We start from the raw sequence: 27433 nt of genomic DNA, 5'->3' as shown, positions 1-27433 counted from the left end.
TTACATTTGCACAAACTGACTGATTTTATTTGCTCAGTTTAATAGGAGAAAATACTGTTATGTGAGAGCAAACCTTTTTGTTGTATCTTAGAGTTTTGGTTCCACATATTATGCAGAATGAGCAGAGGTGACAAGACTTTGCTGAAGGTACTTCAGCAGCCATCTGTAATGGGTGCTGTAACTGTGTCCTGCAGGGTCCAGAGCAGGGGTTGGACTCAACCTAGAAGACCTCTGATTGTGCAGTTCCTACTTCTGCTATATAGCAGGCAGGCGCAATTACTGTAAGTAAGAATAATGAGTCTCCAATTTCCATGTCACCAGGAACTCCTCATGTCTGGGAAGGGCCATAATAGAACATCTGCCTTGCATTGGTATTCATACTAAGATAACACTATTTTTATTGCTCTGTGATTTGCTATTTTAGGATTAATAATGTGCATTATTAGCACCAGAGGCCTCAAGGTTTCCCCCACCAAGAATATAGATGAGTACCATTAGTGGATTTATTTATACCACAGTCACTTGGAAGTCTCTGTATCCTCAAAACGTTGACATTTGAAATTCAGAACTGTAAATGCATTCCTTTAAAAATCAACCATATAATAGCCACAATTCATTTTTGACAAATGCAGTTTAAAGAGCAGAGAAAGATCAACTTTGAAGGTCACCTATTGTATACTAAACGCAGACCTTCCAATGTCCCAATTTTGCAGGGGCAGTCCCAGAATCACAGAAGCCATCCTGGTTTCTGATTTGATCCCAGAATATCCCAGTTTTCCCTTTTCCTTCTCTCCATATCTCGGAAAACAATTAAAAGTGGTGGCGAGAGCAGACCCCCACCCTCCATCCTTTTTGGAAACAAGAGCTTTTGCTTTCTCTCTGTGTGTGTATGCATGTGTGGGTGCAAAGATGGAGTCCTGCTTATAGTGAATACACACACACACACACACTCTGATAAGTCTGAATTCTTGGGGTGAGCTACAAAGAAGAATCCTGAAAACAAAGCCTATCTTACCGGACGTTAGTGGCAATTTTCCCAGTATCCTGGTCGATAGCTTGGAATGTTCCAACGTCATAGGTAAGTATAGTTTTAGTTGTTAAGCTTTCAGGTGCTGACACTTTTATTGAAGTTGGATAAAATGCTGGTCCTTCCATTACATTGGTTATTTGTACTGTAATTGGGGTACCCTGAGAAGCCGCTGAATATTGATATTGTGAAGCCACTGAAGAATGGAAAGGAGCTATGTTTCGCACACCAATACTCAGTGGTATGCTTGAAAATTCTTCATAGTTAATTTCCTAAAACAAAGAAAGAAACAGGGTGTAATGCATGCTGTTCTCTGGTCCTTTACACAAGGTATTATGCACATCCATTTATGGATAGTAAAATCATACACATAGCATTTTTATTGTTAGAAAGCCATTCGCTGGAAAGTATCTTGTATTAAAATCATTTGCTGCTTGCATAACAAGACTCTTCCAGAAAAGCTGAATGCAGCGAAAAGGAGAGCCAGCACATACAAGTCAAATCCAAATAAAGCAGTCAAACGATTTTATGATCATTCTGTTTTTAAAAATCTGTTTAATAAATTCCATAGATTACATATGAATCAGGAAGTTTCCCCAGATGTGCTTCAGACAGAGCACAGATGTTGACAGATGACACAAAAAATGCAGGAAACACGAAAAGCCATTGTCAGTCCACAGTCCTGTGTGGTTGATTAAGAACCTGACACATGTGGCAAAACTGCATTTCTAGCCCTGGCTCTTTGTCATACCTGCAAAAGAGCAGCATGAAAATCTGGGGAGCACCACTGATATCACCCCCAGAATCATGCATATCACTGACCCCACACCTTCTACATCCATACACTGAGTGTGAAAGTCTGCAGATAAGTAATGTAGCCATGTCCCATGCAGGACTGCTGATTGTGTAGATACCCCTTTGCAAACATGCACACTTGATGTGTGCACAACACGGAGATGAATTAAGGCACTATATAAAGCAAGTCAATTGGGAAGCAAAGCTGAAGTTTGGAGATGGGGAACCTGTGGCTCTGCATGTGTTGTTGGACATGTCCCATCAGTTTGATGGGCAGGTATGATGGGAATTGTAGTCCAGCAACATCAGGAAGGCCCCAGTTTCCTCACCCCTGCTCTAGAGCTTATTTTATTGAGAGACTACAGTTATCTCTCACTCTGTGTTTCTTGGACAATATGAAAAAGAGTGGATATTTTCTATTTTCAATAAACAGTTATAGGATCAGAATTTGACTTTCAATGAAAATAGGAAAATTCATACCTTTATAACCCTCAGGATACCCTCGTTAGTTGCTCTGTCTAGGACTATGTCAAAGTTGCCATTTTCATTTCCTGAGATAAAATAAAATTCTGCAAACCAATTATCTGTGTACTCTTGATCTAAATCAAAAACTTGTATTCTCAGAGCCTCTTGGTTGAGTGTATTTTCTACAATGGTAATTGCGTACTAGAAAAGAAAGAAAACAATTGTTGACATGCATGCATGGGTTTCCCACTAACTCGAAAGGCAGTTTGCACATGGCTGCTACTCATTTCAAACTTGCTATGAACACTAATGGTCTGATATGTATCATTTGTCACTCATATGGATACAATTAGCTGTACGGAATGAAAGAGTATCATGCTTACTTATGGCATAGTGCACAACAATCTATGGGTGACTGGGATAACCACAGCAAGCTGAAGAAAAGTGTTTTTAGAAGGTCAAAGTTCTCTCTGATAGCTGTGGGACACACACAGGTGGTGCTGTGGTCTAAACCACTGAGCCTCTTGGGCTTGCTGATCAGAAGGTCGGCAGTTCGAATCCATGCAATGTGGTAAGCTTCCATTGCTCTATTCTAGCTTCTGCCAACCTTTCAGTTTGAAGGTGTACCAGTGCAAGTAGATAAATAGGTACTGCTGTGGCGGGAAGGTAAATGGCATGTTTGTGCCCTCTGGCTTCTGTCATAATGTCCCATTGCGCCAGAAGAGGTTTAGTCATGCTGGCCACATGACCCACTAAGCTGTTTGTGGACAAACGCCGGCTCCCTCAGCCTGAAAAGCGAGATGAGTGCCACACCCCATGGTCACCTTTGACTGGACTTAACCATCCAGGAGTCCTTTATCTTACCTTTTTTACCTTTTGAAGCACACTGAGAACTTTATTTTTTTTTAATTGGGAAAAATATAATATATAAATACAATGAATCAAAACACAACTCAGCTTGCTATGGTAATCCCACCGATCCATTTTTTGTTTTGCATATTTTGTTGTTCTCAGAAGCTCAATATAGAGTAACTCCCCTCAACTCCCTCCTAGTTATTTATTTTCTTTGGTTCTCTGCCATATGATTTTAATCCATAAGACGGGCAGCAGGAACCTTGAAGTTGCCCACCAACAGTTAGTATGTGTAGACAATCTCAGCTCTCTTCCATGTAACTCTGTATTTCATTTCCTGTATTTACAAATCAGTTCGTAAATCATATGGTTTCAAGCATGCAATCACTATTAAACTTTATTTTCCTTTGTTTTATTTAGAAATATACTGTATACCTATTCTTTTAGGTATGCAGTTGAAACGCTAAATGTTTTTATCTGCAAAATCCTTTTTTTTGTGTGAACACGCTATGAAAGGTCAACTCCTGAGAGTTGGTCTAAAACAACCTTCCCCAACCTGGTGCCCTCCAGATGTTGTTGGACTTGCATTTCCCATCATCCCTGACCATCAGCCATGTTGATTGGGGCTGATGGGAGTTGTAGTCCAGCAACATCCCCAGCTTGGAGAAGTCTGGCCTCAATAGTTGTCAGCTTAACATTATCGCAGGTTATATGACATTAGTAGGGTATTCCTTTCAGTGAAATACAGATTCATTTTCCATTCATTTTATTTTTTTGAAGGGAAAGTAGAAACTAGGCTGATAGTCTGGACTGCTTCCATTTCTACTTCCAAAGGCATATAAACCCACCCCTGAACACCCCTCTTCTAGTTCCTGCTCCTAGAAGGTATTGCAGAATGTGGAATTGATTGTTGCTGGTGATACTGCTTTAGTCAATAGCTTACCGAGCTCTGTGCACACGTTGGAAACTGATCATTTACATCAGTTACAGAAACCTCGCAGGAACATTCAGATGATATTCCATCTGGACCTCCATCCCTGTCTGTGGCTCTCACAACCAGACTGTAGCTTGCATGTTCCTATATAAAAGTGAGGGGAAGGAAGGAAGACAAACGTTTAAACATTCACATTAGTGCGAAAGCACACTTCTACACTGTAGTGCTCTTTAATCTCATCGTGGAAAGTGTTTTACATGGACCATATTTTGTGGGAGGGATTTGGGTGTGTACTTGAACTTTAGGTAAAGGTACCCCTGCCCGTACGGGCCAGTCGTGTCCGACTCTAGGGTTGTGCGCCCATCTCACTTAAGAGGCCGGGGGCCAGCGCTGTCCGGAGACACTTCCAGGTCACGTGGCCAGCGTGACGAAGCTGCTCTGGCGAGCCAGCACCAGCGCAGCACATGGAAACGCCGTTTACCTTCCCTCTATAAAGCGGTACCTATTTATCTACTTGCACTTAAGGGTGCTTTCGAACTGCTAGGTGGGCAGGAGCTGGGACCGAAAGACGGGAGCTCACCCCGCCGCGGGGATTCGAACTGCCGACCATGCGATCGGCAAGCCCTAGGCACTGAGGTTTTACCCACAGCGCCACCCGCGTCCCACAATTAAAGTGGACCGAAGTGCTAGTAAACAAATCTCCCTCCCTTTAAAAAAGAATCTAACTTATTGTGCTTGAAAGTGAAGGGGGAAGTGATTTGAAAAGTGTAAGGATGAATTTTCATTTAACAGGCCTGCAAACAAATAAGAATAATGCCTGAATAAAGAACAGAGGATATAAGTGAACCTCAGTGTAAGGTTTGTGCAAGAAAATCAGGACGAATTCTCAATAAACTGGTTGTCTGGAGGGATCCTATGATGTGATGTAATGGGAAAAGTTATGAAGCATTTTAAGTGTCTTGTTCGTCTCTATTTCATTGACATCATTTTTCGCAACCTCATTCAATTTTGATGCAGAGTTCAATGGCATTTACTCCCAGGTAAACATGCACAAGGTTACAGCTTTCTGCATATCTGTCACTTCAACCCATCTTATCTTTCTGATCCCCCCCCCCCCCGGCTGATTTTCTCTTCTTGAATAGATGCACAATAGCCAATTATTTTGTGCTGACTTTTCAGAAAGCTTTCTTAAGTCCTGAATAGCTCTTTCCCCTAGCATACAAACTGTGGTATTTCTCAGGAAAAGCAATGCATTTTTACCTCTCTGTCAAGGATATTTGCAATGTGAAGTTCTCCAGTCTGTTTGTTCAAAATAAACTTCGATGGACCTCCAGGATTTTGACTCACAATCTTGAAGGCAATTTTGGAATTCAGGTTATTTGGCTCATCTGCATCTGTAGCAGTTATTTTCATCACCAATGTGTCTGGAAAGAAGGAGAGGACCACTCAAACAAAACCTTAAGAGCTGCACTTCAGTTTATTAAAACTGTAAGGATGTCATAATTTGTGAATTCTCCAATATCTTACTAAGAGGCATTTTCCAAAATGTTAGGTATGTTTCAATGAAGTTCCCCAGTCTCTGCTAATCTGCTGCCCTACAAATGTAGCAAACTCTGATGTGCCTTTAAAATGCATCATTTTGGTTATTTCTCTAAAGCAGGGACAGGGAACTTCTGCCCCCCCCCATGTCTCCAGCTCCCATCAGCTAGCATGGCCAATTCTGAGGAATGATGGGAGTTGTAGTCTAGCAATCACCTGGAGGGACTACAGTTTCCCAGATCCTTACTCTACAGACACAGGGTTTTGGCCTGCAATCCTAAACCCACCCAAGAGCAGCCCCCATTGAACACAATGAGGCTTACTTTTGAGTAGAAGTGCATAGAAATGGGGAAAGGGCAGCCGAATGAGGGTGGGTGAGGAATCCCAGATTGAAATGGAACATGATGAGAAAGACAGATGCATGCTTATTTTATCCAGCGGCAGAAATGGCTACAATGTGTAATGTACTTACTGTCCATGCTGCCCTCTGAAATTGACCCTGAAAACACACTTTGTGTAAATATGGGTGAATTGTCATTTACATCCAGAATCCGGACTCGAAGGTCAAGTGGTGTTTCCACTGATTGTCCGGTCACAACATTTATAGCAAAGCACTTAATCTGCATTAAGAAATAATAAAAAACAAAAATCAAAGATTAACTCAGAAGGAGTATGTAGTATTCAAAATACTTAAAACTATTCATTTGTTAGATAAAAAAAATAATCTAATTTAAAAATACTGCAGGATTAATAATAATAATAATAATAATAATAATAATAATAATAATGTTAACAACAATGTATTATAAAATACAGTCTGCCTTTCAAGGTGAATACCAGTGAGAAACAGCAAAGCAAGCATAACCAACAAAATCAGCACTAAAAATAAAATGAGTGACAACAGCAGAATGAATAATAAAAAACCTCCATAATAATTGTCCAATAGTCACTTATGTTATAAAATCATCACCGTTAGTCTACAATAAAGGAGTCCCAGAAATTACCATATTTTTCCTTGTATAAGACTATATTTTTTCCTAAATTTTTGAAGTTTAAAATAAGGGGTCATCTTATATACGGATAGTGCATAGTGCATTTTCTTAATTTTGGGTAAAAAAAAATAGGGGTCGTCTTATATATGGGGATGTCTTATACAGTAGTGCCCCGCAAGACGAATGCCTCGCAAGACGGAAAACTCGCTAGACGAAAGGGTTTTCCGTTTTTTGAGCTGCTTCGCAAGACGAATTTCCCTATGGGCTTGCTTCGCAAGACGAAAAACGAAAACGTCTTGCAAGTTTGTTTCCTTTTTCTTAACACTGTTAATACAGTTGCGACTTGACTTCGAGGAGCAACTCATAGAACGCGGTGTGGTAGCCTTTTTAGAGGTTTTTGAAGACTTTGGTGATTTTTGAAGCTTTTCCAAAACTTCTTTTAAACTTTTAAAACTTTTTTTGGGGGGGTTTTGGATTTTGGGTTGGGGTGTTTAGAATTCAAGGACTTGGTGTTGAGGAGGGGTTTGCAAGAATCTGGAAGCTTGTGTGTTTTTTTTCTGCATTTTTATGATTTCCTGTGACCATTGGGCCACTCTGCTGTTTTTTTTAAAAAAAATCTGGATTTGAATTTCTGTGTGGTGGGTGGCTGGGGGAACAGTTGGGGAGGGGGTTCTTCAGCAAGAAGCAAAGAGTGGAAGAGGAACCTTCTTCGAGTTGTCCCCCAGAGTCTTAGAAAATGTACTGTACACTTTGTTGATTTTTAAATGTTTTTCTGTCATGTTTAGAAACTTAATTTATTGTTCCTTCAATTTTTGAAATGCTCTTTACAGTATGTGTGACTTTAAAGAGCACTTAATAAACTCCTGTTGTACCAAATTTGGCTTTGTTTGGACTTTTTTTGACCATAGGAACACATTAATTGAATTTCAATGCATTCCTATGGGATTTCATGCTTCGCAAGACGAAAAATTCGCTAGATGAAAAAACTCGTGGAACGAATTAATTTCGTCTTGTGAGGCACCACTGCACACGGAAAAATACGGTATGTGTTGCTCCTTAAAAGGCCCTGTAGTTCCCACCAGATGCATCTGCAATGTTATGGGATGTAAGAACAACCCAGCTGGATTAGCCAAGTGGCTCATCTAGTCCAGAAGCCGGTTCTCACAATGGGCAGCCAGATGCTCGTGGGAAGCCTGCATGCAGGACCAAGTTCAAGAGCACTCCCCCCCCCCCATCTTGTGGTTTCCAGGAACTAGCATTCAGAAGCATACAGTGGAAGTAGAACATAGCCATCAGAAGACAGTGGAAGTAGAACATAGCCATCATAGTTAGCAGCCTGAGGTAACCTTAGTAAGTAAATAGACTAATATGGGAAGATAATGCCCTTCAGATATTCTAGTTCTAAGTAATAGAGGGAAAAGACGTTATAGTTTTGCAAACACATAGTACTTACAACAAACATTGGTGTCTCCTCTCGGTCTACTATTTTTGTTATATTAATTTCCCCAGTCTTTTGATTAATGATAAACACTCCAACGGGATGCTGATCAATTCCTACTCCAGAGATTCTGTATATAAGTGACTGAGTTTCTTCACAATCTGATCGGATCTGCAACAGAAAACAAAAAACAAAAATTAGCTATGTTTTTCTCAACCCTAGATTTACTTATGTATTTATTTATTTTTTATTTAAATGTGTACGAATGGCTCTATATTGAAGGAACATTCTCGTGAGATGGCCTACTCATATCAGCAGTGTAGTGAGTAGTGAGGGAAAAAAAGGGAAGATTTTGCTACTTGTTTAACGAAGCTGGCATACTTTGGTGCTGGTTTAGATGTAGACCTTGGCTTAATAAACCATGGTATATTAACCTAGGAGCAAGTGTCATTCCTGCAGTGTCATCCCCATCCTTCCAATCCCCCTTTCTCCTCACACACCAGCTATGACATTTTGATTGTTGTTTCTTTAAACCATAGTTTCCCGCTATCTCCAAAAAGCAAACTGTGGTTTCATCCTGGTTTCTTCATCAAATTGTGAAACCAGGATGTAAGTGCATGAGAGGAGAGGATGGGGAGGTAGCACTAACTTTGATTATATCCCCCAAGCCTCCAGGGCAAATTGAAGGGGCACAATGAGTTGTAGGAGGATGGGGGAACAGACAAGAGTTTCCTCTGCTCCTTGCACTGCAGGAGTGGAACTCTGTGGAGGGGCTTCTCCTGCCAGCAGCTGCAACTTCAGGTTGTTAGCCAGTGTATCATTTATTGCAGGCCCGTCCAACTCCCTAGAGACTGCAATCTACTCCCAGTATAAAACAACTGGCAGTGATCAACCCATTGTCATTGGGGGGGAGAGGGAGAGTTGCTGAGCTTTTTTAAGGAGAGGCTGGAGTTCTTGAGCTTTCTTTGAGGGGGGGAGGTCAGAGATGCTGATCTTATTTTTAGGGGGGAGGGCAGAGTTGTTGAGAGACACTTTTAGTTATTATTACGCCCGCCCCCCTGGACTCAAACTTGAAGAAGAAAACAGATTCCAGCACTGTGTCTTGTTACAAACCATTACGGTAGCAAGTCAACTAAATTTTACTCAGAATAGATCGACTGAAATGAATGGATTAAAGTAGGCCTATACTGAGTAACACTTAATTGACACCCACCCTAGCAAAGGGGGATGGGGGGCAGCTGTCCCCCCAATCAATAAAAAACAATACAAATCTGAAGTTCTGCCCCCCCCAACAAAAGCCTGCCCCCTAACAAAAATCCTGGCTATGCCCATGCACCCTTAGTCCTAGTCACACAACTAACCTTGATTTTAAAGAGAGTGTGTGTGAATTAGACACCACACTTTCCAAAAAAAGCTCCTAGACTGTAAAAAAACAGTTTTTGGTACTTTACGTTTTTCCTCATTATCAACCTTTATCAGATCTTTGCTGTAAGTTTCGCACACTGAAACTGCAGAGTCATTTATTTAAGCCCAGTGGACTTTGCTACTTAGTCAGTACATGGGAGGATCTCTGCCTTGTTTGCTTGGTAATCTACAAGTGTTGCTTAGTAATTTACAAGTCTTGAACTCTTCTGATTCGCTTGGAACTTACCCTTGCAATTGGATTCCTCTTTGAATTATCTTCCCCTTCTCTACAGGCTGCAGCAAATTTAATCCATTCTCGTTTCTGCCTGTGGTGGCTTTTCCATCTCTCCATGCCTTTTTCATCCCATTCTTTCACCTTGAATAAACAGAAGATGAGCATTAAAAGGATTAACTGAACACCATGAGGACCAGTTGTTCTGAATATTGAATGTGGTTTGATGGAAAAGTGGGTGACTCAAGGTCAGGGTTCTGAAGGAGACAGGAGGAACATGTGAAAATAAGGCCCATGTCCAGGAAAGGATGTGTATGGTGGGTAAGAAGAGCTGGAGGAGGGCTGAATTTCATGTAACGGTTCAAAATAGGGTGTTTCGTCTGCAAGTCTTTGATTCATATGTAATAGATTTGTGGGACACACCAGCAAATAGATGCTTTACATAGTGATCCTATGCTTTGAAAAACAAACAAAAACAAACAAAACCCTCAGAAGTCCCACTGTACTAAATAGACCCTACTCCCTGATATTTACACATACCTGGGAGTAAGTCTCATTGAGCCTAAGTCTCATTGTCTAACTAGATAAGCATATGATGTGCTGCTAATAACACTGTGGTGATTAAATTACCTGAACATGAAAAGCAGCAGTGCTGAACTCCAAGGATACCTAGAAGTGGAACAAGAAAGAACAGTCAGCGTAATGCTCACCTTAATTTCCCCCCACTTATAGAGCTCATAGAAACCCATCTCATCGATATCTTTCAAAGTTTGCATCCTCAGCCTTCATATTGCTAAAATGTATGCAGATTAAAAGTAAGAATCTGATTCCACAGTGTCCTTGCACAGGTCCATTCCCTCTCTTGTATATTTTCCTTCACATTACTGCCACCTCTTCAGTTAAACCAATGCATTTCATGCACCTCTCACTACTAGGGAATGCAATATGTAAATATGAATTTGCAAGCATCTGTATAATGAATAGCCAAAACAAGAACAATTTCTCATTTTATTCATGAATGTGAAATGAAAGTCAGTGAAAAACTCCCTAAATCTATATTGTAATATATGCATCAGGTTACAAGCAGATTTTTTTAAGGGCCTGTCCTCATGTTGGCTGCATATTTAAAAGCAGTACACTGTGCAAACAGATATCTTTATATTCACACCAGAGATTTTTACAGAATGCAAACATTAGATGAAAATGAGATCATGCTCATGTGACCATAGAAATTTCAGTCAGCCATGTCTTAATCTACTAACAAAAATAAAAGTAAGTCAACTCCAAATAGTGATTTTTTTTTTGCACACACCATTCTGGGCACCCACAGGGTCCCCTCCTCAACAACAACAATTCCAATTGATAAGTCACCCTTCACCCACAGAGGCCGCCTGAGATTCCAGTGACAGTGTTGAATCAAGGAGTGCTCCCAGACTATGGATCTGCTCCTTCCAGAGGACTTGGGACACATAACACTTCTCTCTTTTCAGGATTCAGCTGCAGGTTATTGGTCCACAGGTAACCCATCACTGCCTCCAAGCACTGGTTTAACACCTCACCTGCCTCTCTTGACTCAGTTGGAACAGAGTTGGCGTGTCATCTGCATATTGATGACACTCTGTAATGAATAGAATAGGTTGTGGGGAGTGCTTTGTTGCAGTGAGGTTTCGGTGGCCAACAACAGTTTCCCCAGCTTTCAAATGTGGCCATGGGGCCAAAAAGGTTAGCAACCCCTGTGTGTTCTTCACACGTGTTCAGACAGCTGCTTCCTCCTCTTTAAACGCAAGCCATTGTTCTTGGAGTATCAGATTGTATTGGAGGGAATGCTTGCTGAGTGAACTAGTAGAAACACACAGCCTTTTTATCACCCGTCTTCAGACAACTATTCAGCTCATTCTCTTACTGACCTTCAGTTATAACTTTGCCCCAAAGCCAAAGGACAACATGCTGGCATCGCACACAACAAAACTTTAGAGAAATGGTGGAGAACTTCAAGCTCAGGAGGTCCTTCTTTCTGACCCTGGGGACTCTCCCTAGACCACAACCCCTCCGCAGGCCACACCCCTCACTAGTGTTGTTCCACACCCTCCTTGAATGTTTTAACCTGGCTGGAACAGGCCCTTGCACTGTGAAAATGCCACTTCCTTGCATGAATGCAGGATGGAGTTATTTACTTATAGAAACCCCTGACTTAGGTGTGGCTGGAATGTAGCCTATGATGCAAAGGTAAGAATCACCACCACTGTTCCCCTCTACCCCCAACAATTTGGATCTTGCATGTGCCCACCACAAGGTTTTCCACAAGGGGATGTGGCTTTTGGGATGCTTTAGAGGTTCTACCTTCTTCCTGACTGACAAGTCACATCTCAAATGTGGTAGACCTTTGGGAGCACTCTCCAACAAAGCATGAACAGATGTTCAGGGAGAAGCATCTGGTTGTGTATATAGAGTACTTTGGATTCCTGCCTTTTCTATTAACTTCAACTAAATTTAGATCAAATTCTTTTGGGCAAGATTCACTGAGTCTCACTGAGCTCTGGAGCCAAGTGAGGATTCCCAGGTAAGATCCTCCCTCTATTGTGTGGGCAGGTAATCCCTCCCCTACCTGGCCTGGTCTCCTTGGCAACGCTTCCCCCAGGTGGGATTGGACAACTGACTGAGGTAGGCGGAGACCTCCAGGTATCCCACCTGAGGGAAGGCAAACCAAGCCTATGCTGTTGGAGCCACTCCGGATCTAGGGGCTGTGCGCGTCCATGCGAAGGGCGCCCCCCATTTTAAGCAGGGAGCGGTCATTCCACTTGCATAAGGGGTTTCTCCCCTCATCTCCCTGTTTGTTTCCTGCACCTCCAAAATTGACTTGGGTGGTGTCAGGCAAAACTCCAGAACAGCATGCTTAGGAGAGGATTGTTCTGTTTGGCAAAGCGATATGTTTGCCCTGACAGAATGATCAACATAGCACTATGTTGAATTCCTCTATTTGAGTGCACGTGGGCAGGCAGATCTGCCCCAAAGTTCCCAGCATCATCAATTTACTTAGACTGCTTTTGGCAGGTTAAAAAGATTGGGAACTTGAGGAGCAAAAGCAAAAGGACAAATGTAGATGATGATGGGGGGAACCCAATGTAAATTTCACAGCAAACTAGCAACAGTAGACGTCTTTTAAAATATATATGAATGAAAGTCAAATAAAATTCTGTTTTACAGGTTACATAAAAGACAGGTTAGCTTTATGAGAAACACAGTCGTCTGAGCATCTGTATGGATGGGAATTTTCCAACAATCATCCTCAACATGGTGCATTCAGCTTCCATCACTCTGGCCAGGGGTGCCAACTTGAATAAAATATTGGGGGGTCCAGTTAAACCCTGCCCCACATAATCAATCACAAGGCTCAGCACACACACCATTTGAATGGCAATGGCCATCAACTGGGGGGGGCTCAAATATTTTATTGGGGGGCGAAGGGACCTCACCCCCTTGGAGTTGGCTCCTATGAGCCTGGCTGGGGTTGATGGGAGTGGTAGTCCAAAACAGCTGGAGAGCATCACTTGGAGAAGGCTCATTTATAATATGTGGGCTGAGGTGTGTGTGTGGGGCATACAATTTAGCTAATAATAAACAACTATCTGACTTTTAGAAGACATCTGAAGGCAGCCCTGTTTAGGGAAGTTTTTAATGTCTGATGTTGCATTGTATTTTTAAAATTTTGTTGGAAGCTTCACAGAGTGGCTGGGGAAACCCAGCCAGATGGGTGGGGTATAAATATATTATTATTATTATTATTATTATTATTATTATTATTATTATTATTTCTGATATGTTAGCAAGTCTGAGTTGAAAGAGATTGAGGGGAGGAATTAAGGCTTTCTTTCCAAATTAGAGATATAAGTTCCAGTCCTTCTGTAGCCAAAGTGTCAATATCTACTTGCAAGAGGCGAGTTTTGTATGCAGAATTATAAAGAGCAATCTTCAGAAGGGAAAGTCCAAGGGAATTCCCCAAAACAAACTAATGAATAAGACTGAGCATATTCAATTATGGCTTGGCCACAGAATCCTGACTGACTGTTGGGGTGGGTGGGGTGGAAATGGAATGCAGTATCACAGAGAAGAGCATGGGTGACTGGATGTAATCATGAACACCAAAATATACAGCACTGCAAAATGTTGCTGTTGCAGGTTCATTCTATTTCTGATGTTCAGGTGCCATTGCTTATGTCGCCAAAACAGACTCACCACCCCACAAGAGGTAATTAGCAACAGGCTTACGAGAAACCCAAGATTTGCAGAACTACAGAAAACTTTTGGGGAGGGGAACTCTAAGGGGCAGGAAACCCACAAGCAACCCAAGGAGAATAATTATCCAAATAGCTCTGAAGTGGTACAGTCCAGGACCCACTCGCTGGATCATCACCTTGTCATGGTGAGTGGGCTTGAATGTTCCTATGACCCTTGTGAGTGAAGCTGTTGGGAATCTCACACTCCCAGCAGGGTCACCGAAGGCGGTAAGGTCAAAGGGAAGGAGCTAGACAAAGAATGATCGAAGAAGTCCTCAATGGTAGAACAGGCGGACGATAACAAGCAGTATGTTACAATGGCTGTGAAGGCAGATGAAGGCTGCACAGTCCTCGAATTCAGGATGCAAGGGGGAAACGTGCTATGAGGAAGGCACGCTTGGCAAATCCACACCATTATCAACTCCCGCCCAGAAACCAATGTCCCCACTGTGGAAGGACGTGTGGATCCAGAATTGGCCTCCACAGTCACTTACAGACTCACTGTTAAAACCGTCAAAATAAAAAAATTCCTTCCAGTAGCACCTTAAAGACCAACTAAATTAGTTCTTGGTATGAGCTTTCGTGTGCATGCACACTTCTTCAGATACACTGAAACAGAAGTTGCCAGATCCTTCTATATAGTGAGAAGGTGGGGAAATATAGAAGGATCTGGCAACTTCTGTGTCAGTGTATCTGAAGAAGTGTGCATGCACACGAAAGCTCATACCAAGAACTAACTTAGTTGGTCTTTAAGGTGCTACTGGAAGGAATTTTTTTATTTTGACTATGGCAGACCAACACGGCTACCTATCTGTAACTGTTAAAACCGTGTTTATGGAAGACAATTTTACTCGTCTGCAAGTGACCGCCAAAGAAGTAGACAGTCCAGGAGGGCTGTATTCCAACAGATGGTATCAATGACTACTTCATAGGCAGGCTAAGGGGCAGCCCCTTTTGAGTCTGCACTAACTACTTTCTCCAAATATTTGAATGAACAGAGCACAAAAGATGACTACTGACACTCAGACACAGTTTATTACCTCAAAGAACAAAGGCAGATCTACTCCACCTATAAAGATAGGCCTGGTCTGCATTTAGTAAGCATTAACCTATTAAAATTCAGCATGTGGTTTTGCCTCACCATCCCATGAGAAAATTCTAATTTGCACTTCTACTTTTCGTCTTCTGTGGTCCAGGCAACACGAATCCTTGCTATGACTGCTAACTTATTTAGCATTTCTTATTTCCAAAATGGATGGTGATCTTTCTTAGCTCTGTTGTCATGACAAAATTATGATACACTTTATTATCTGTTTATTTAACAACATTTTTATACCACTTAAAGCCGTCAATAAAAGTAAATATTAGAGGAAAAAATGCCACATATGTAGGTGTTTTGAGAACCATGTACAGCCTTAGGGAAGTAAGAAATGGTATTGGGAGCAACACAATGCTGGAAGATCTTGTACCAATACTACTTCCCACTTCCCTAAGGCTACACCTGGTTCTTAAAAGACTACATATGTAGTAATTTTCTGCAATATGTTCAGAGTTAAATTCAGAGTGTGGTGGTGGCAAGCAGACAAAAGGATGTCAAGTAGGGTTGACTTTTCCCTTTGGCTACTCTGGACTGAAATAGTGAAAAGGCATTAAGTGCAGTGCAAATGAATGCCAAATAATCATGGACTTCACGGATCTGATGCACATCAAAGTGCATTCCAAATCATCCATTCCACAGATATGCCCCCTGTTAGACATTCATTGGTTTTCTTGTACAAGTGTAGGAGTTGTCTGAAGTCATTGTTAGAATTGCTACAATGCTGTTAGAGACTCACATGATTTACCCCATCCATACAGTATGTGTCTCTTGAAATGAAACATTATTACTAGACCTGTTGAGTGTTACTTTCTAATGGAAATACAGTGGTACCTCGGGTTACATACGCTTCAGGTTACATACGCTTCAGGTTACAGACTCCGCTAACCCAGAAATAGTGCTTCAGGTTAAGAACTTTGCTTCAGGATGAGAACAGAAATTGTGCTCCGGCGGCACGGCGGCAGCAGGAGGCCCCATTGGCTAAAGTGGTGCTTCAGGTTAAGAACAGTTTCAAGTTAAGTACGGACCTCCGGAACGAATTAAGTACTTAACCCGAGGTACCACTGTATTCTGGTAGAAAGCTCAATGGAACTAGCACATAGTGTTAAGACTGTCTATAATATAGCATATGTTGCCATTCTTAAATCTATGAATGTTATAATAAAAAGACACTGGACTGGGATAACTCATATAATGAAGAGAACAATCCACCGAGAACTTTTCCTGCACAAATTCCTTTGAGAGGCATGGGAGCTACATATAAAAGCATCATAATGTTTTCATGGATTTTGGTGGGGTTTGCATAGGAGATCTTGCTAATGGTATTTTTGCCCATTTTCAACAGAGACACACTAACTGCAACTCATACGTATGCATTATTTTTGCTATCTTAGCCAAGAACTAATTTGGGGAAACATATATGTGTTTATTTCTTCTTTTGCAAAAAGGGAAGAAGATTGTTTCCTGCCAGTTCTGCTTCTGAAAAGGAGAAGAATGTATATATTAAAAAAACAAAAAAACAAACAAACAACTTCTCATGAACATTGTCCATGTAGTGGAACTATCTTCTCTTTTTCCTTATGACCACTGTAGGTCTCTCATCATTGAGGGATGAATGATTGTTTATATGTATGTATGTAATTACTAATATTTAATTTTTATGTGTATATCCCACCTTCCCCCAAGGATCTGAAGACAGCCAACATGGTTCTCCCTCCATTTTATACTCACAACAACCCTGCAAGGTAGGTTAAGGTAAGATATATACTGGGTGGCCCCAAATCACCCAGTAAGCTTCATGGCTCTTTGAGAATTTGAGTCCAGGTCTTCCCAATCCTAGCACAACATTCACCAATGCACCAAAGGTCATTAGTGAGCCATCAATCAAGGGCATAGTTGGTTGCAATATACAGAAGCATGGTGTGGGAGAAATGTTCCTTGATCTGAACTTAATATTTGATATTTTTGCTCAATGTGGGCGGTGATTTATTTTGGCATATTAAATTATGAGCACCAGGCCAAGAAATAAGTCTTTTGCTGCATTTGCTTTGATGCGAAATTTGCTAAATTTCTCATGCCAAGAAGGACAGTGGTAAATTCAAGATGCTCATGTGGATTTTGAGAAAGGAAAGTGGACACTCCAGAAACCAGCACTCATTAATACAGTCAAGAGTTTCCAAGATGCATGCATATTCCTGCCTGCCTCTAAAAGTTTCCCATGCATTTCAGTGGATGGAAGTTAAATCAGCATGTGCATTCCTTCGTGGGTGTTGTTCAACTCTCTCTAGTATAGTGATTTATTCCACTGTTCAGACAGGATTTCTGAAGTTATTGATCTTCCGATGCTTGAAGCAGAAATCCTAAACACGCTTACTTGGGAGTAACCCCAGTTGGACTCAGAATGACTTACTTCCAAGTAAACATGTATTAGTCCATGTGTTGTTTAAGGGATGAATTGAAAAAAATAGAATGTTTTAAATGTTTGAACCCAGATTCCCAAAGTCTGAGTAATTCAGATTTGCGAGACTGCAGAAGAGATCAGCTTCAGAGTTCCATTACTTTAATATGCTGCTCCACAACTTCTACTTCAAAGCCATTTACAAACATGAATTAATTAACTACTATCAGTGCCAAGGCAATATTATATGCAATTATGGCATACTCCCTGCTCCACCTACTTGAATCCAAGTGACTGAACATGCCCTTAATTCCTGATCTGTTCTCTTTCCCAGTGCTGTTCTTTTTAGGAGTTGAGCCTGTCTCTTTGAAGTCAGGCAGGGTATTGCTGTGAACAGGGCTGAGTATTCAAGCGCATTATACTATTAGTCATCTTTGTGCCATTGTAGTGTGCAGTTGTGTCAGCATTTTGGACTATGCATTTTATTCCTGCGCCAAAACTCCTCCTGAAGAAGATTAAATCTTTCCTTTTATTACATTTATTTCCAAAGTTCTGTAACTTTGCAGTCAAAATATTGGCGTCTCCAAGCCTAAACATCATTATATGGTTAGAAATCCCACAGAAATCAACAACTCAAACAGGATGTGTATCCATGTAATTGCATTAATGATTCAGGCCTAAATATCTAGGTACCTGGTATCTGACTTCAGGTAATGTTTCTTTTTTAAAAAGTTGATGCTTAAATCCAAGTTAAGTCATTGCATTCATGAATGTTAATAGCTTCTTTGTTTTGTTTTTTTAATTAAGAAAGGTAATTGTATTTCAAGGTTACCTGCAGAATTATGGGCCAAATCCTGAATTCCAGAAATAAATTTGCCAACAATTTTCAAATTTGTTTTTCTTCCAAGTTTAGGTAACAAGTCCACATATGTGACACTTGTTTCTAATTATGTAGAAAGCCAGCACCATCCCTTTGAGCTAATGGATGTAGCAAATAGTCAGCTTTGGAAACCTAGGATGACTTTTATTCAGAGTGAATGGGAAGAATCCATATTATTGCTTAATAGATAAATTGTACTTTTCTTGGGCTGCAGTATAGGGAATATGAAGGGCCCCTAAGGATAATTGATTCCTTAAACAAATTGGCCTCTGATCACATTCCAGAAGTTCAGCTCACAATAGGAAGGTTTGTGGTAGCATCATTAAATAACCCATTTTTTTTGGTGCATGACACACCACCCATGTGCCAAGTGATCTTTTAACTGAGCTCTGAGCATGCACTAGACTGTAGCCATTCAGGTCAACATCCAGACTATCTTTCAAAAGGCTTAAACATGCTGAAGTCTTAATACAGTGGTACCTCAGGTTAAGTACTTAATTCGTTTGGGAGGTCCATACTTAACCTGAAACTGTTCTTAACCTGAAGCACCACTTTCGCTAATGGGGCCTCCTGCTGCTGCCATGCCGCCGGAGCATGATTTCATTTCTCACCCTGAAGCAAAGTTCTTAACCTGAAGCACTATTTCTGGGTTAGTGGAGTTTGTAACCTGAAGCATATGTAACCTGAAGCGTATGTAACCCGAGGTACCACTGTACTGGATTGTCATCACAAAAATGTGTGCAATGCCTCATCCTGGATAAGAGTACTTAGTCCTCTCAGTTTGCTGTGGCACTTCATTAAAAATACATACACGTAATCCACCTTTTTATTTTAATAATTGGAAGGCAAAACGAAGGTGTCTGGGTGAAACAATGAACAAGAGAATTGGCCAAGTGGAGATGGCATAAACTAGTTTTCATCAGGCAGGTGGTAAAGGAAAAATGCACTGCCTCCATGAAACAAGCCTGTACAAGTACTATGAACACAGCCCAAACAGAAAAATCAGTATTTTGCAGTGAGTACTCTTTGGATCAAGCAGGTGTTGAAAATTCAGATCAGATAGGGAAATATATACTGACTCCCTCCCAGACCAGAACATTTGCTTCAAAATAAAATTGCTAGTTTAAACTTTTGATTTTTTTCTGTTCTTCTGTTATCTAGAATATTAGCACTGGTTCACATGCATATCATAATAGACATTGTGTGTGTGTGTGTGTGTGAGAGAGAGAGAGAGAGAGAGAGAGAGAGAGAGAGAGATTCTGTGGTTTGGGAAACTCCACATTATGAAGAGATTTCTCTTACTTCTGCCTGTGAAGTCCCCTCAGTGATCATGCTCTCAAACAAAGATTTGGATATGCCGAAGAGCTTGGGAAATGCCAGTAAGATTACTGGCCTTTCTCCCCTCCACACTCAGGCAATGCAAAGTTACAAACTTCAAAGGAAAACCCCATTCACTTTAAAAGACCCACACCCCATTGGGTTCATTGGAGTAGTTGCACAGTTATTTGGATGAAGGCCTCTACAGATGACACCTGTGTTTATAGACATTTTCTCAGCTTTGTCAAAAGACGGCCAAAAACAGACCTTTTTCATATGCTAAAAGAGACACTCTTCCCAAATAAATGTCAGAGGGCACACCTAACATATAAATCTCTGTACTTAAACCCCAGCCTTAAGAAATGCATACAATTTAATTATTGGGTCTTGGTCTACAGATAATAATGAAAAAGATGTATCAATGGCCCAGTCTAATTTTTAAGAGCAAGCAACATTCCAGGCTTTGAAGAGACCTGAATGTTGAACCAAACATGTAGGAACCGATTCATTGCTTTGCTTTTTGCCAACCCTTAAATTATTCACTTGGCAGCTGACTTCATTGATTAGTTCTAATTTATCAAGTGTGAAATTGTTAATTGGGCATTGCTTCTTTCCTTTGAGCAATGAACTGCAGAGTTTCGCTCTGCCACATCATCTTAGAAAAATTTGATACATTACCAGTAGGAAAGGTGGTGGTGGGGGGAATGTGCAAATTTACATTTGGTCTGAAGAAATCCTATTTAAGAACAGATTGCAAAGAATACTGTAGCATTCTTAAGATTATACGGTCACTTGAAACTAGTGTCATTTTTGTGCCACAACTCTTCATGAACACCTCCATCATTCACTTGGAATGGCAATGGTGCCCATCTAAGAGGTGCCGGAACCGAGTTCCAGCTAGTTCCAGCTGAAACCCCCCCCCCGCTTGCAACCATTCTAAGTGCAAGAAAAAGCAATACAAATTACGATAAATGGAGTTACATGACAATATGGACCTTGCAGCAAGGCCTCCAAGGCCACCAAGTTCTGTCTCTACAATCTCTCAACATTTGATTGCTTCAACATGCCTAAATGTCGTTTCTTCCACAGATAGCACTTTCCCGTGTATAAGAAAAACAAACGCAGCCCAAAGCTCTTACATAAAGAAGTACCATGCTGACGAATTTTCCTGTTTGCCCATGTATCTAGAAGCAGGTTTTCAGTGACAGACTGGAGAAATCTAATTCCGAGGGATTTGAGCATCAAATCCTAATAATAAACAGCAAACTATACAATCTTCATGCAGTACAGGAAAAACAATATACGCCTAGATAAAGATTGAAAGTGTTTGTTCAAATGTTTCCACTTTTTTGCTAGAAAGCAAAAACAGATAACAAGGGATTGCTCATTATATAGAGTGGCTTTCAACTAAGTCATACTTGAACTAGACCCTTGACTAACACATCCATTGATTACAATGTGCAATGAGCCCTCTCCCAGTAGCATCTGGCTCTCTGTTTTGGATATTAAACATCTAAATAAATGGATTTAATTATATTTAGAGTAGATGGGTGGTTTTGTTCCTGGGCAATCCCATGATCGTTTGCTCAGAAGTAAGCTTGGTCAATTTCTATGGGATTTACTCCTGAGCAAGTTAATACAGAATTGTAACAAAAGTCTTCCTCTCCCCTTCACCAGTCTTCACTTCCGATTTACAATGCAGGAATAACCAAAGCACAGAGAATTACCAGCATCGCCAGCACAAGAACTTGAAAAGTAACACTGGGTTTGAAAACAATTCTCTTAAAATCCATTCTTACCGTTAAAATGAAGAGCACAGCAGCTGCTCTGTAAGTAAGCCAATCCATTGCATCTGTTGTCTCTTAGGTCCAAGAAAGGGACGATAACACTCCAGGTGGTTGTGCCCTTCCCCCCCACCCCTTGTGACAGTGCCTGTAAAAAGACACTGCGTAGATGTTCTTTCACCCAGGCTTTGGAGGAGTCTCTGACTTCCTCAGATCAGAGCACTGAAGATGCTGCTTAACCAAGTGTGTTCCTCCACCCAAAACCTTTGGGCAGGTCTTGAAATGCTTGACAACATCATTATTGCTCCAGGGGGAAAGCCAAAGACACACCTTGATACTTTTTGCGATGAAACACTTTGCTGGGCACCAAACAGAGCATTATAGAGAGAGACAAGACAGGCTGTACTGGGGAACTACTGAATGAAAGTCAGAATTACCCACTACCACTACACAAAAAGCTGCACTTGTAAATTTTGGGCAGGTCCACACAACGGCAGGATCCTAAGTTAAATCCATAGTTTCACAAACCAATTTTACATTGCTGCTCTATGTCCTAGGAGCCCACTTCCTGTGGGCATTTGGAGGTCATGTTTCCACCTCCCTCCAATAATATTCTTATATGGGTTCCTCTAGCCATTGGCAAATGATGGAATTGGAGAAGCAGAAGGAAAGAACAAACACAAACTTTGGATTTGTCCCCTTTCCTTGAGATCATATAGATCTTTCTGGTGCCAGCTTAACTGAAGAGAATGCCAATAGCAGTCTTCTGCTTACTTCCAGTTTTGAGAAGCAATGTGAATTAAAGATGCCATATAAATAAAGCAAAGTTTAAAAATAATAACCCCCCGTGTTCTCATAGTAGCTCCCCTGCCTTCAGATTTCCCCATTCATTTTAATGCCTGAGGACTCAATATACAAAGCTGATCCTCCATTGAAGTCCTTGGAGTTATGTAAGCATCGTAGGCCCGGTGCTCACAGTATATAGCTCATTGGGAATAAATGTGTCTATTTTGTTTCTTATTGTATTTCTTATCTAGTTCCCTAGATCAGCTTGATATTCTTTGAAAAGAACAGTGTTTTTAAAATGTATTGAAGAGCTTATTTGGTTGAGTAATCTCTCACACAACAAACAGGTGTGACAAGCAGAAGTCTATCCTTGACCAGTTAAACAGGGAGCAATGCAACAACCTTACTGTCTTATTGATGATTTAGGGACTTCCGGGTTGACGCGATCTGGAAATGGCGGATTCCCTCCGAGCTCCGGAGGGAATCGGCTCCACTGAGGATGGGTCTTTGCCGCGCCGGCGACGCGGGGACCCTTAAAAACCGCAGGCGCGGAAGCCTGCGGACTGAAGACTCGGCGGGTGCCTTAAGCGCCCCCCCTGATTCGCAAAGAGCCTTTTTAAAGGCTGCGGAGGGGATACGGGGGTGGCGTGGCACTGAGAGTCGATCGCTACCTCGGTGGAGCGAAGCCGCGAGCCATAACCAGAGAGCGCTGACTTCCTTCCTTGAAAATTTGGACTGAAAGAATCGCCCGTGAGTAAGACGGATTGGGACTTTATAAAAATTCTACCTTGAATTGGAGACGAGCGGGGGGTGTCTAAAAGGAAGTCCGCACCCCCCCCTTGCAGACGATCTAAGCAACGGCGCAAGAGCTAAGCTGGAGAGCCTACCCCTGGTGGGGTGAGTTAAAAAGGACATTAACTTCCAAGATTTAACTAAGGGAAATTTTGGGCTGGAGAGTGGAGTTTTGGGAACCTTCTTTTTGCTTTAAACAAGCCCCCCTCCCGGGCCCGGGAACGTCCTGCTTTGGTGCCTGTGTAAGAGCTGCGGAGTTTGACAGCTGTCAAAGCTGTCAAACGGCCGATTTAAAGTGGAAAATTTGTCATCTAAGATCCCTCTGGACTAAGACGAGTTATAATTGAGCTAAAACTGTTGGAAACAAAGTAATAATAATCAGTTAAAGGATTGTTGGTGAAAAGGCTAATAAGTAACCAGATTCCCCCTAGGGGGAATTCTGTGAAACTACAATGGATACAATGGCTGTGGAAGGAAAGTTACTAGTGGAAATCGAAAGGATGTTTCAATTGGTGGGAATCTTACAAGAACAGAGCTTGGCCATGAATAAACAACTTGAGACTATGACCTTGGGAACAGGCAACTCTGCTCTTAGTATTGAGGACCTCAATGAGAAAGAATCCACAGCTGAATGGGAAACAATACCTACAGAGCTGGAAGAGACTAAACAACAAGAAAAAGAAGAAGTAATCCTGGGAAGCAACAACCAAAAGCTGACATCTGCGGAACACAAGCAAGGAAATGCTGGGAACATATCTACCACAACTCTGCGAAAGACACAGAAGAAGAAGGAGGAGGTCCCGGGACAAAATGGAATACAGAAAACTAAAATAAAGAAATACGATTGGGGCCTCCGTTTGGACTTTGATTGTGAAGAGATAGGCTTTGTGGAAATTCTCCAGCAGTTACTTTTGAACCCCCTTGTGGGAAGAGGATACATTTTGATGGTGAAAGAGCTTTTCCCAGACCTGACGACTGACATAAAGGACTACCAACAGGACAGGCGGAGAGGGACTGAAAGGGATTTGAAAGCCTCGGACGTGAGGAACCCAGGCTGAGAATCTCGAATCTGGATCTTTATTGGGAAGGGACAAAAACCGGGGATGGGAGGGAGGGAAGAAGAGACTCTTAAAAACTCTTAAGACTTCTAGGTTTGGTTAATATGACTCTTAATTAAGATAAAATGAAAATCGATGGAAGAGAACTTAAGTCCAACTTAGGAAAATTAATTTTTATTATAAAAAAGGTAATAAGATGAATAAGAATGTTGAGAGGAGAAATACCAACTTGCTGATATAATCTTGAAACTGGGATGCACGAGGGGAGGTGGGGGGAAGTCAGGGAACAAGTTTATGAAACGGGGATTTGCTGATTTTATACATGTTTTTGTCTTTAGTCTTTTCTTTGTGTATGTTTTGTCTCTATAAAACCAGAAAACCAAATAAAAATTTTATAAAAAAAAAATATTGATGATTTAGGAGGCATGTGGCATAACTCAGTTTGGACAGCTTGTGGACGACCACAAAAGTGATGGAGACTGACTGAAGGCTTTCACTCTTCCTAGTATTCTTCTTGGGACAGATTTTTACTCTGGACTGTTCCATTTTTTAAAAAAGAAGGGTATGGCTCCAAAAGTCACAGCAGAATCAGTAGTGTGTGAGAAGATCTGATGTCATGCCCTGTCACTTCTCTGTATCAGCAATCTTGCAGCTGCATTCATCCTGAGGACTGTGTTACCTCTTGGGCAAGCTTTTGGGGCCCACATGCCAGTTACAGGCAGGGCCAGAGGCAAAAGATGGCAGAACAATGGATGTGACTCTTGCATCATAGCACCACAGTAGGTTATGGACAAGCTGGATATTTCTATGCTAACTACATCTCTTCATCCTCCATGCAGGCCCTAATTGGAGCAGAAGCAATTTTTGGCCCAAACTGCTGTGAAACTGAAGTTGTGGGTGTTGCTTTGTGTCCAGGAGCACTGACCTGTAATGGCTCAAGCCAGCCTCTTGCTGCATTGTGTAGAATTCCCATTTGCTTTATTTGGCTATGGTGCCACTTCAAAGAGTCATGGCTTCCAACAAAGAATACCTAAGGAATTCTGGAAATCATAGCTCTGTGAGAGGAATAAGGGTTTCCTAGCAACCCTCAGCACATTTAACAAACTACAGCACCTATAATTATTTGGGGATAGTCATGACTATTTAAAGTGGTGTCGTAGTGAGATAAAATGCATGGTGTGATGGTGGCCCCATTCTCACTAGTATTGCAGTGGTGAATAGCAAAGAATGGAGGACATACTTGAATGAGAATCTGGGCATGTGGCAGCCATGGATAAAGTCCTTGTCATAAAGTGGGTGAAGAATTTTACCTTCTGAGAATTCTTCCTTCTGGTAGCCACAAGCCTGGGCGCCCACCTATCAAGAATATCCAACACTGTCAGAGGGACTTTCGGGGGCCTTTGCCACAATATGATTCTATGAAACTAAGTTGAACAAACAATAATCTCCCACTCAAAGGCAGAAGCGCACGAGTGCAGAAAATCCCCAGGAGCGACAAATAGGCAGCCAAGTCTTACCAAATGCAAGAGATACTAAAAACCTGACAAAAAATCATTTCTTCTTTTAATTTTACTGAGGACAAACATCTGACACTGGGTTGGTTGTTAACACATCCTATAAACATATTTTTATATTTGGAAGAAAATGGTATGAACACAGGGTATTATATTCAGGGAAGGTATTATATGTCTCAAAAGCAAGGGTTTATAATTCAGTTGTTGGTTGGCATCCGTCTGTCTTGGGAGACAATGGAGGAGTGTGTCTTTGGGGGTGAAGTCAATCTTCTGGAAGGTTACAGTGTCTGCTGTGGCTGTAGAGACTGATATGGGAGAGAGAGAGAGCTAGGACAGATGAAGGCATTCAGTTGTGCTGCTGCAGATGCACCATGGTGTTTCTTCTTTCTGTGCTCCTCCCAGCAGTTATTCCTCCGTTGGTCACTGCTATGGATGCATGACCTGACTACCTGTCTCCAGGCACTGTGGTAATCTGCAAGGGATTCCCACATAGCAGGGTTGGTGTTGCCAGCCTTCATGTTATGTTTGCAGAAAAACTTTGAAACACAGAGTTGGTCTGCCAGCAGGCCTGGTGCCTGAAGCCAGCTCCCAGTAGAGAACGTCCTTGGGGATCCTGCCATCTTCCATTCTTTAGACATGACCAAGTCGGTGTAGATTTCACTGAGAAAGGAGTGCAAACATGCTGGGGATGTGGGCTTTGGAGAGCACATCTTTGTTTGAGACTTTGTCCTGCCATGTGATGCCCAAAATCTTCCTCACTCAGCGCATGTCAAAGTCTGGTAGACCTTCAACTTTGTATTGGACATTAGCATCACATTCTCCCATATCCTTTGGGAGAGGTAAGCCATTGCCGTAGTTGCCTTGTCAATATGTTTGTCCAGCTCAGTGTGGGGAGAGAGATTGCTGGGTATGGTGGAGCCCAGGTAGACAAAATCATCTACCACCTCAAGTGTGTGGTCACCAATGCTGAAGCGTGGAGTGCTGGTGACACCCTGACCCAGAATGACACCAAGATCCTACAAGTTTTCAAACCTCACCCATATAACAGATTGGATCTCAAAAACACTTTATTGCAATTGGAGTCCAAGTGGATTTTCCACTTGGAAACTGTCATTCCAAAGGGCTTAAATTTTGATTTAGAATTGAGTTTTTTAAAATTAATCATTCCTATTGATGGAGAAGATTGTATTTGGAGTCATGGCCCCTTTAAGCAGAACACACAGCTGTGTCTGCATCAGCCCTTACAGAATGAGCAGAGTGCCTTTTCAATTTTATGGAGCTGACTTTTCTATTTGAGCATATGTTTTGCTGTTATATGTAAGTGTAATTCCTTGAATAATTTTCAAATGTAAATTTATTATATTGTATGAAGGCTTTTATCAGCATGTTATATATAATTCAGCATTCCATTGCAGGCCAACTGGAAGAAGATATTAAAACGGAGATTTGCATCCAGTGATCTCGTCATCAGAGTCCTCCTTAGGATTTCATGCAACTGGGGCACGGCCACTACGATTTGAGTGACTGAGAGCAAAGCTACAACACTCCCAGGACAGCTTTTTCCTGGTCTGTTGATTATCCTTTAACAACAAGTATACAGTCATACCTCAGGCTGAAGTAGCTTCGGGTTGAGCGTTTTTGGGTTGTGTCCCGTGGCGACCCGGAAGTAACAGAGTGCGTTACTTCCAGGTTTTGCCACTCGTGCATGCGCAGACACTCAAAACGATGTCACGCGCATGTGTGGAAGTGGCAAATCATGACCCGTGCATGCGCAGACACAGGTTGCGTTCACTTCAGGATGCGAACAGGGCTCTGGAACGGATCCCGTTTGCATCCAGAGGTACCACTGTACTTGT

General features: G+C 41.6%; 1 protein-coding gene across 1 annotated transcript in view; it reads right to left on the bottom strand.

Moving 5' to 3' along the window:
* The window catches only part of LOC308594090 (desmoglein-1-like), a 39450-nt gene extending 17829 nt beyond the window's left edge, over nucleotides 1-21621 (bottom strand). Inside the window, exons 1-9 of the mRNA XM_081206780.1 lie at nucleotides 21443-21621; nucleotides 10309-10347; nucleotides 9694-9822; nucleotides 8058-8213; nucleotides 6085-6232; nucleotides 5334-5497; nucleotides 4083-4217; nucleotides 2303-2488; nucleotides 1016-1299 (exon numbers count right to left, since the gene is read on the bottom strand). Of these exons, the coding sequence (XP_081062906.1) occupies nucleotides 1016-1299; nucleotides 2303-2488; nucleotides 4083-4217; nucleotides 5334-5497; nucleotides 6085-6232; nucleotides 8058-8213; nucleotides 9694-9822; nucleotides 10309-10347; nucleotides 21443-21490 (1289 nt within the window). The 5' untranslated portion in view covers nucleotides 21491-21621. The remainder of the gene's footprint in view (nucleotides 1-1015; nucleotides 1300-2302; nucleotides 2489-4082; nucleotides 4218-5333; nucleotides 5498-6084; nucleotides 6233-8057; nucleotides 8214-9693; nucleotides 9823-10308; nucleotides 10348-21442) is intronic.
* Between the last annotated feature and the right edge of the window lie 5812 nt (nucleotides 21622-27433).

The sequence above is a fragment of the Podarcis bocagei genome, assembly GCF_964188305.1.
Source record: "Podarcis bocagei genome assembly, chromosome: 8".
Classification (NCBI taxonomy): domain Eukaryota; kingdom Metazoa; phylum Chordata; class Lepidosauria; order Squamata; family Lacertidae; genus Podarcis; species Podarcis bocagei.
Note: the sequence above shows the minus strand (reverse complement) of the source record. Positions and strands in the feature narration are given on the sequence as shown.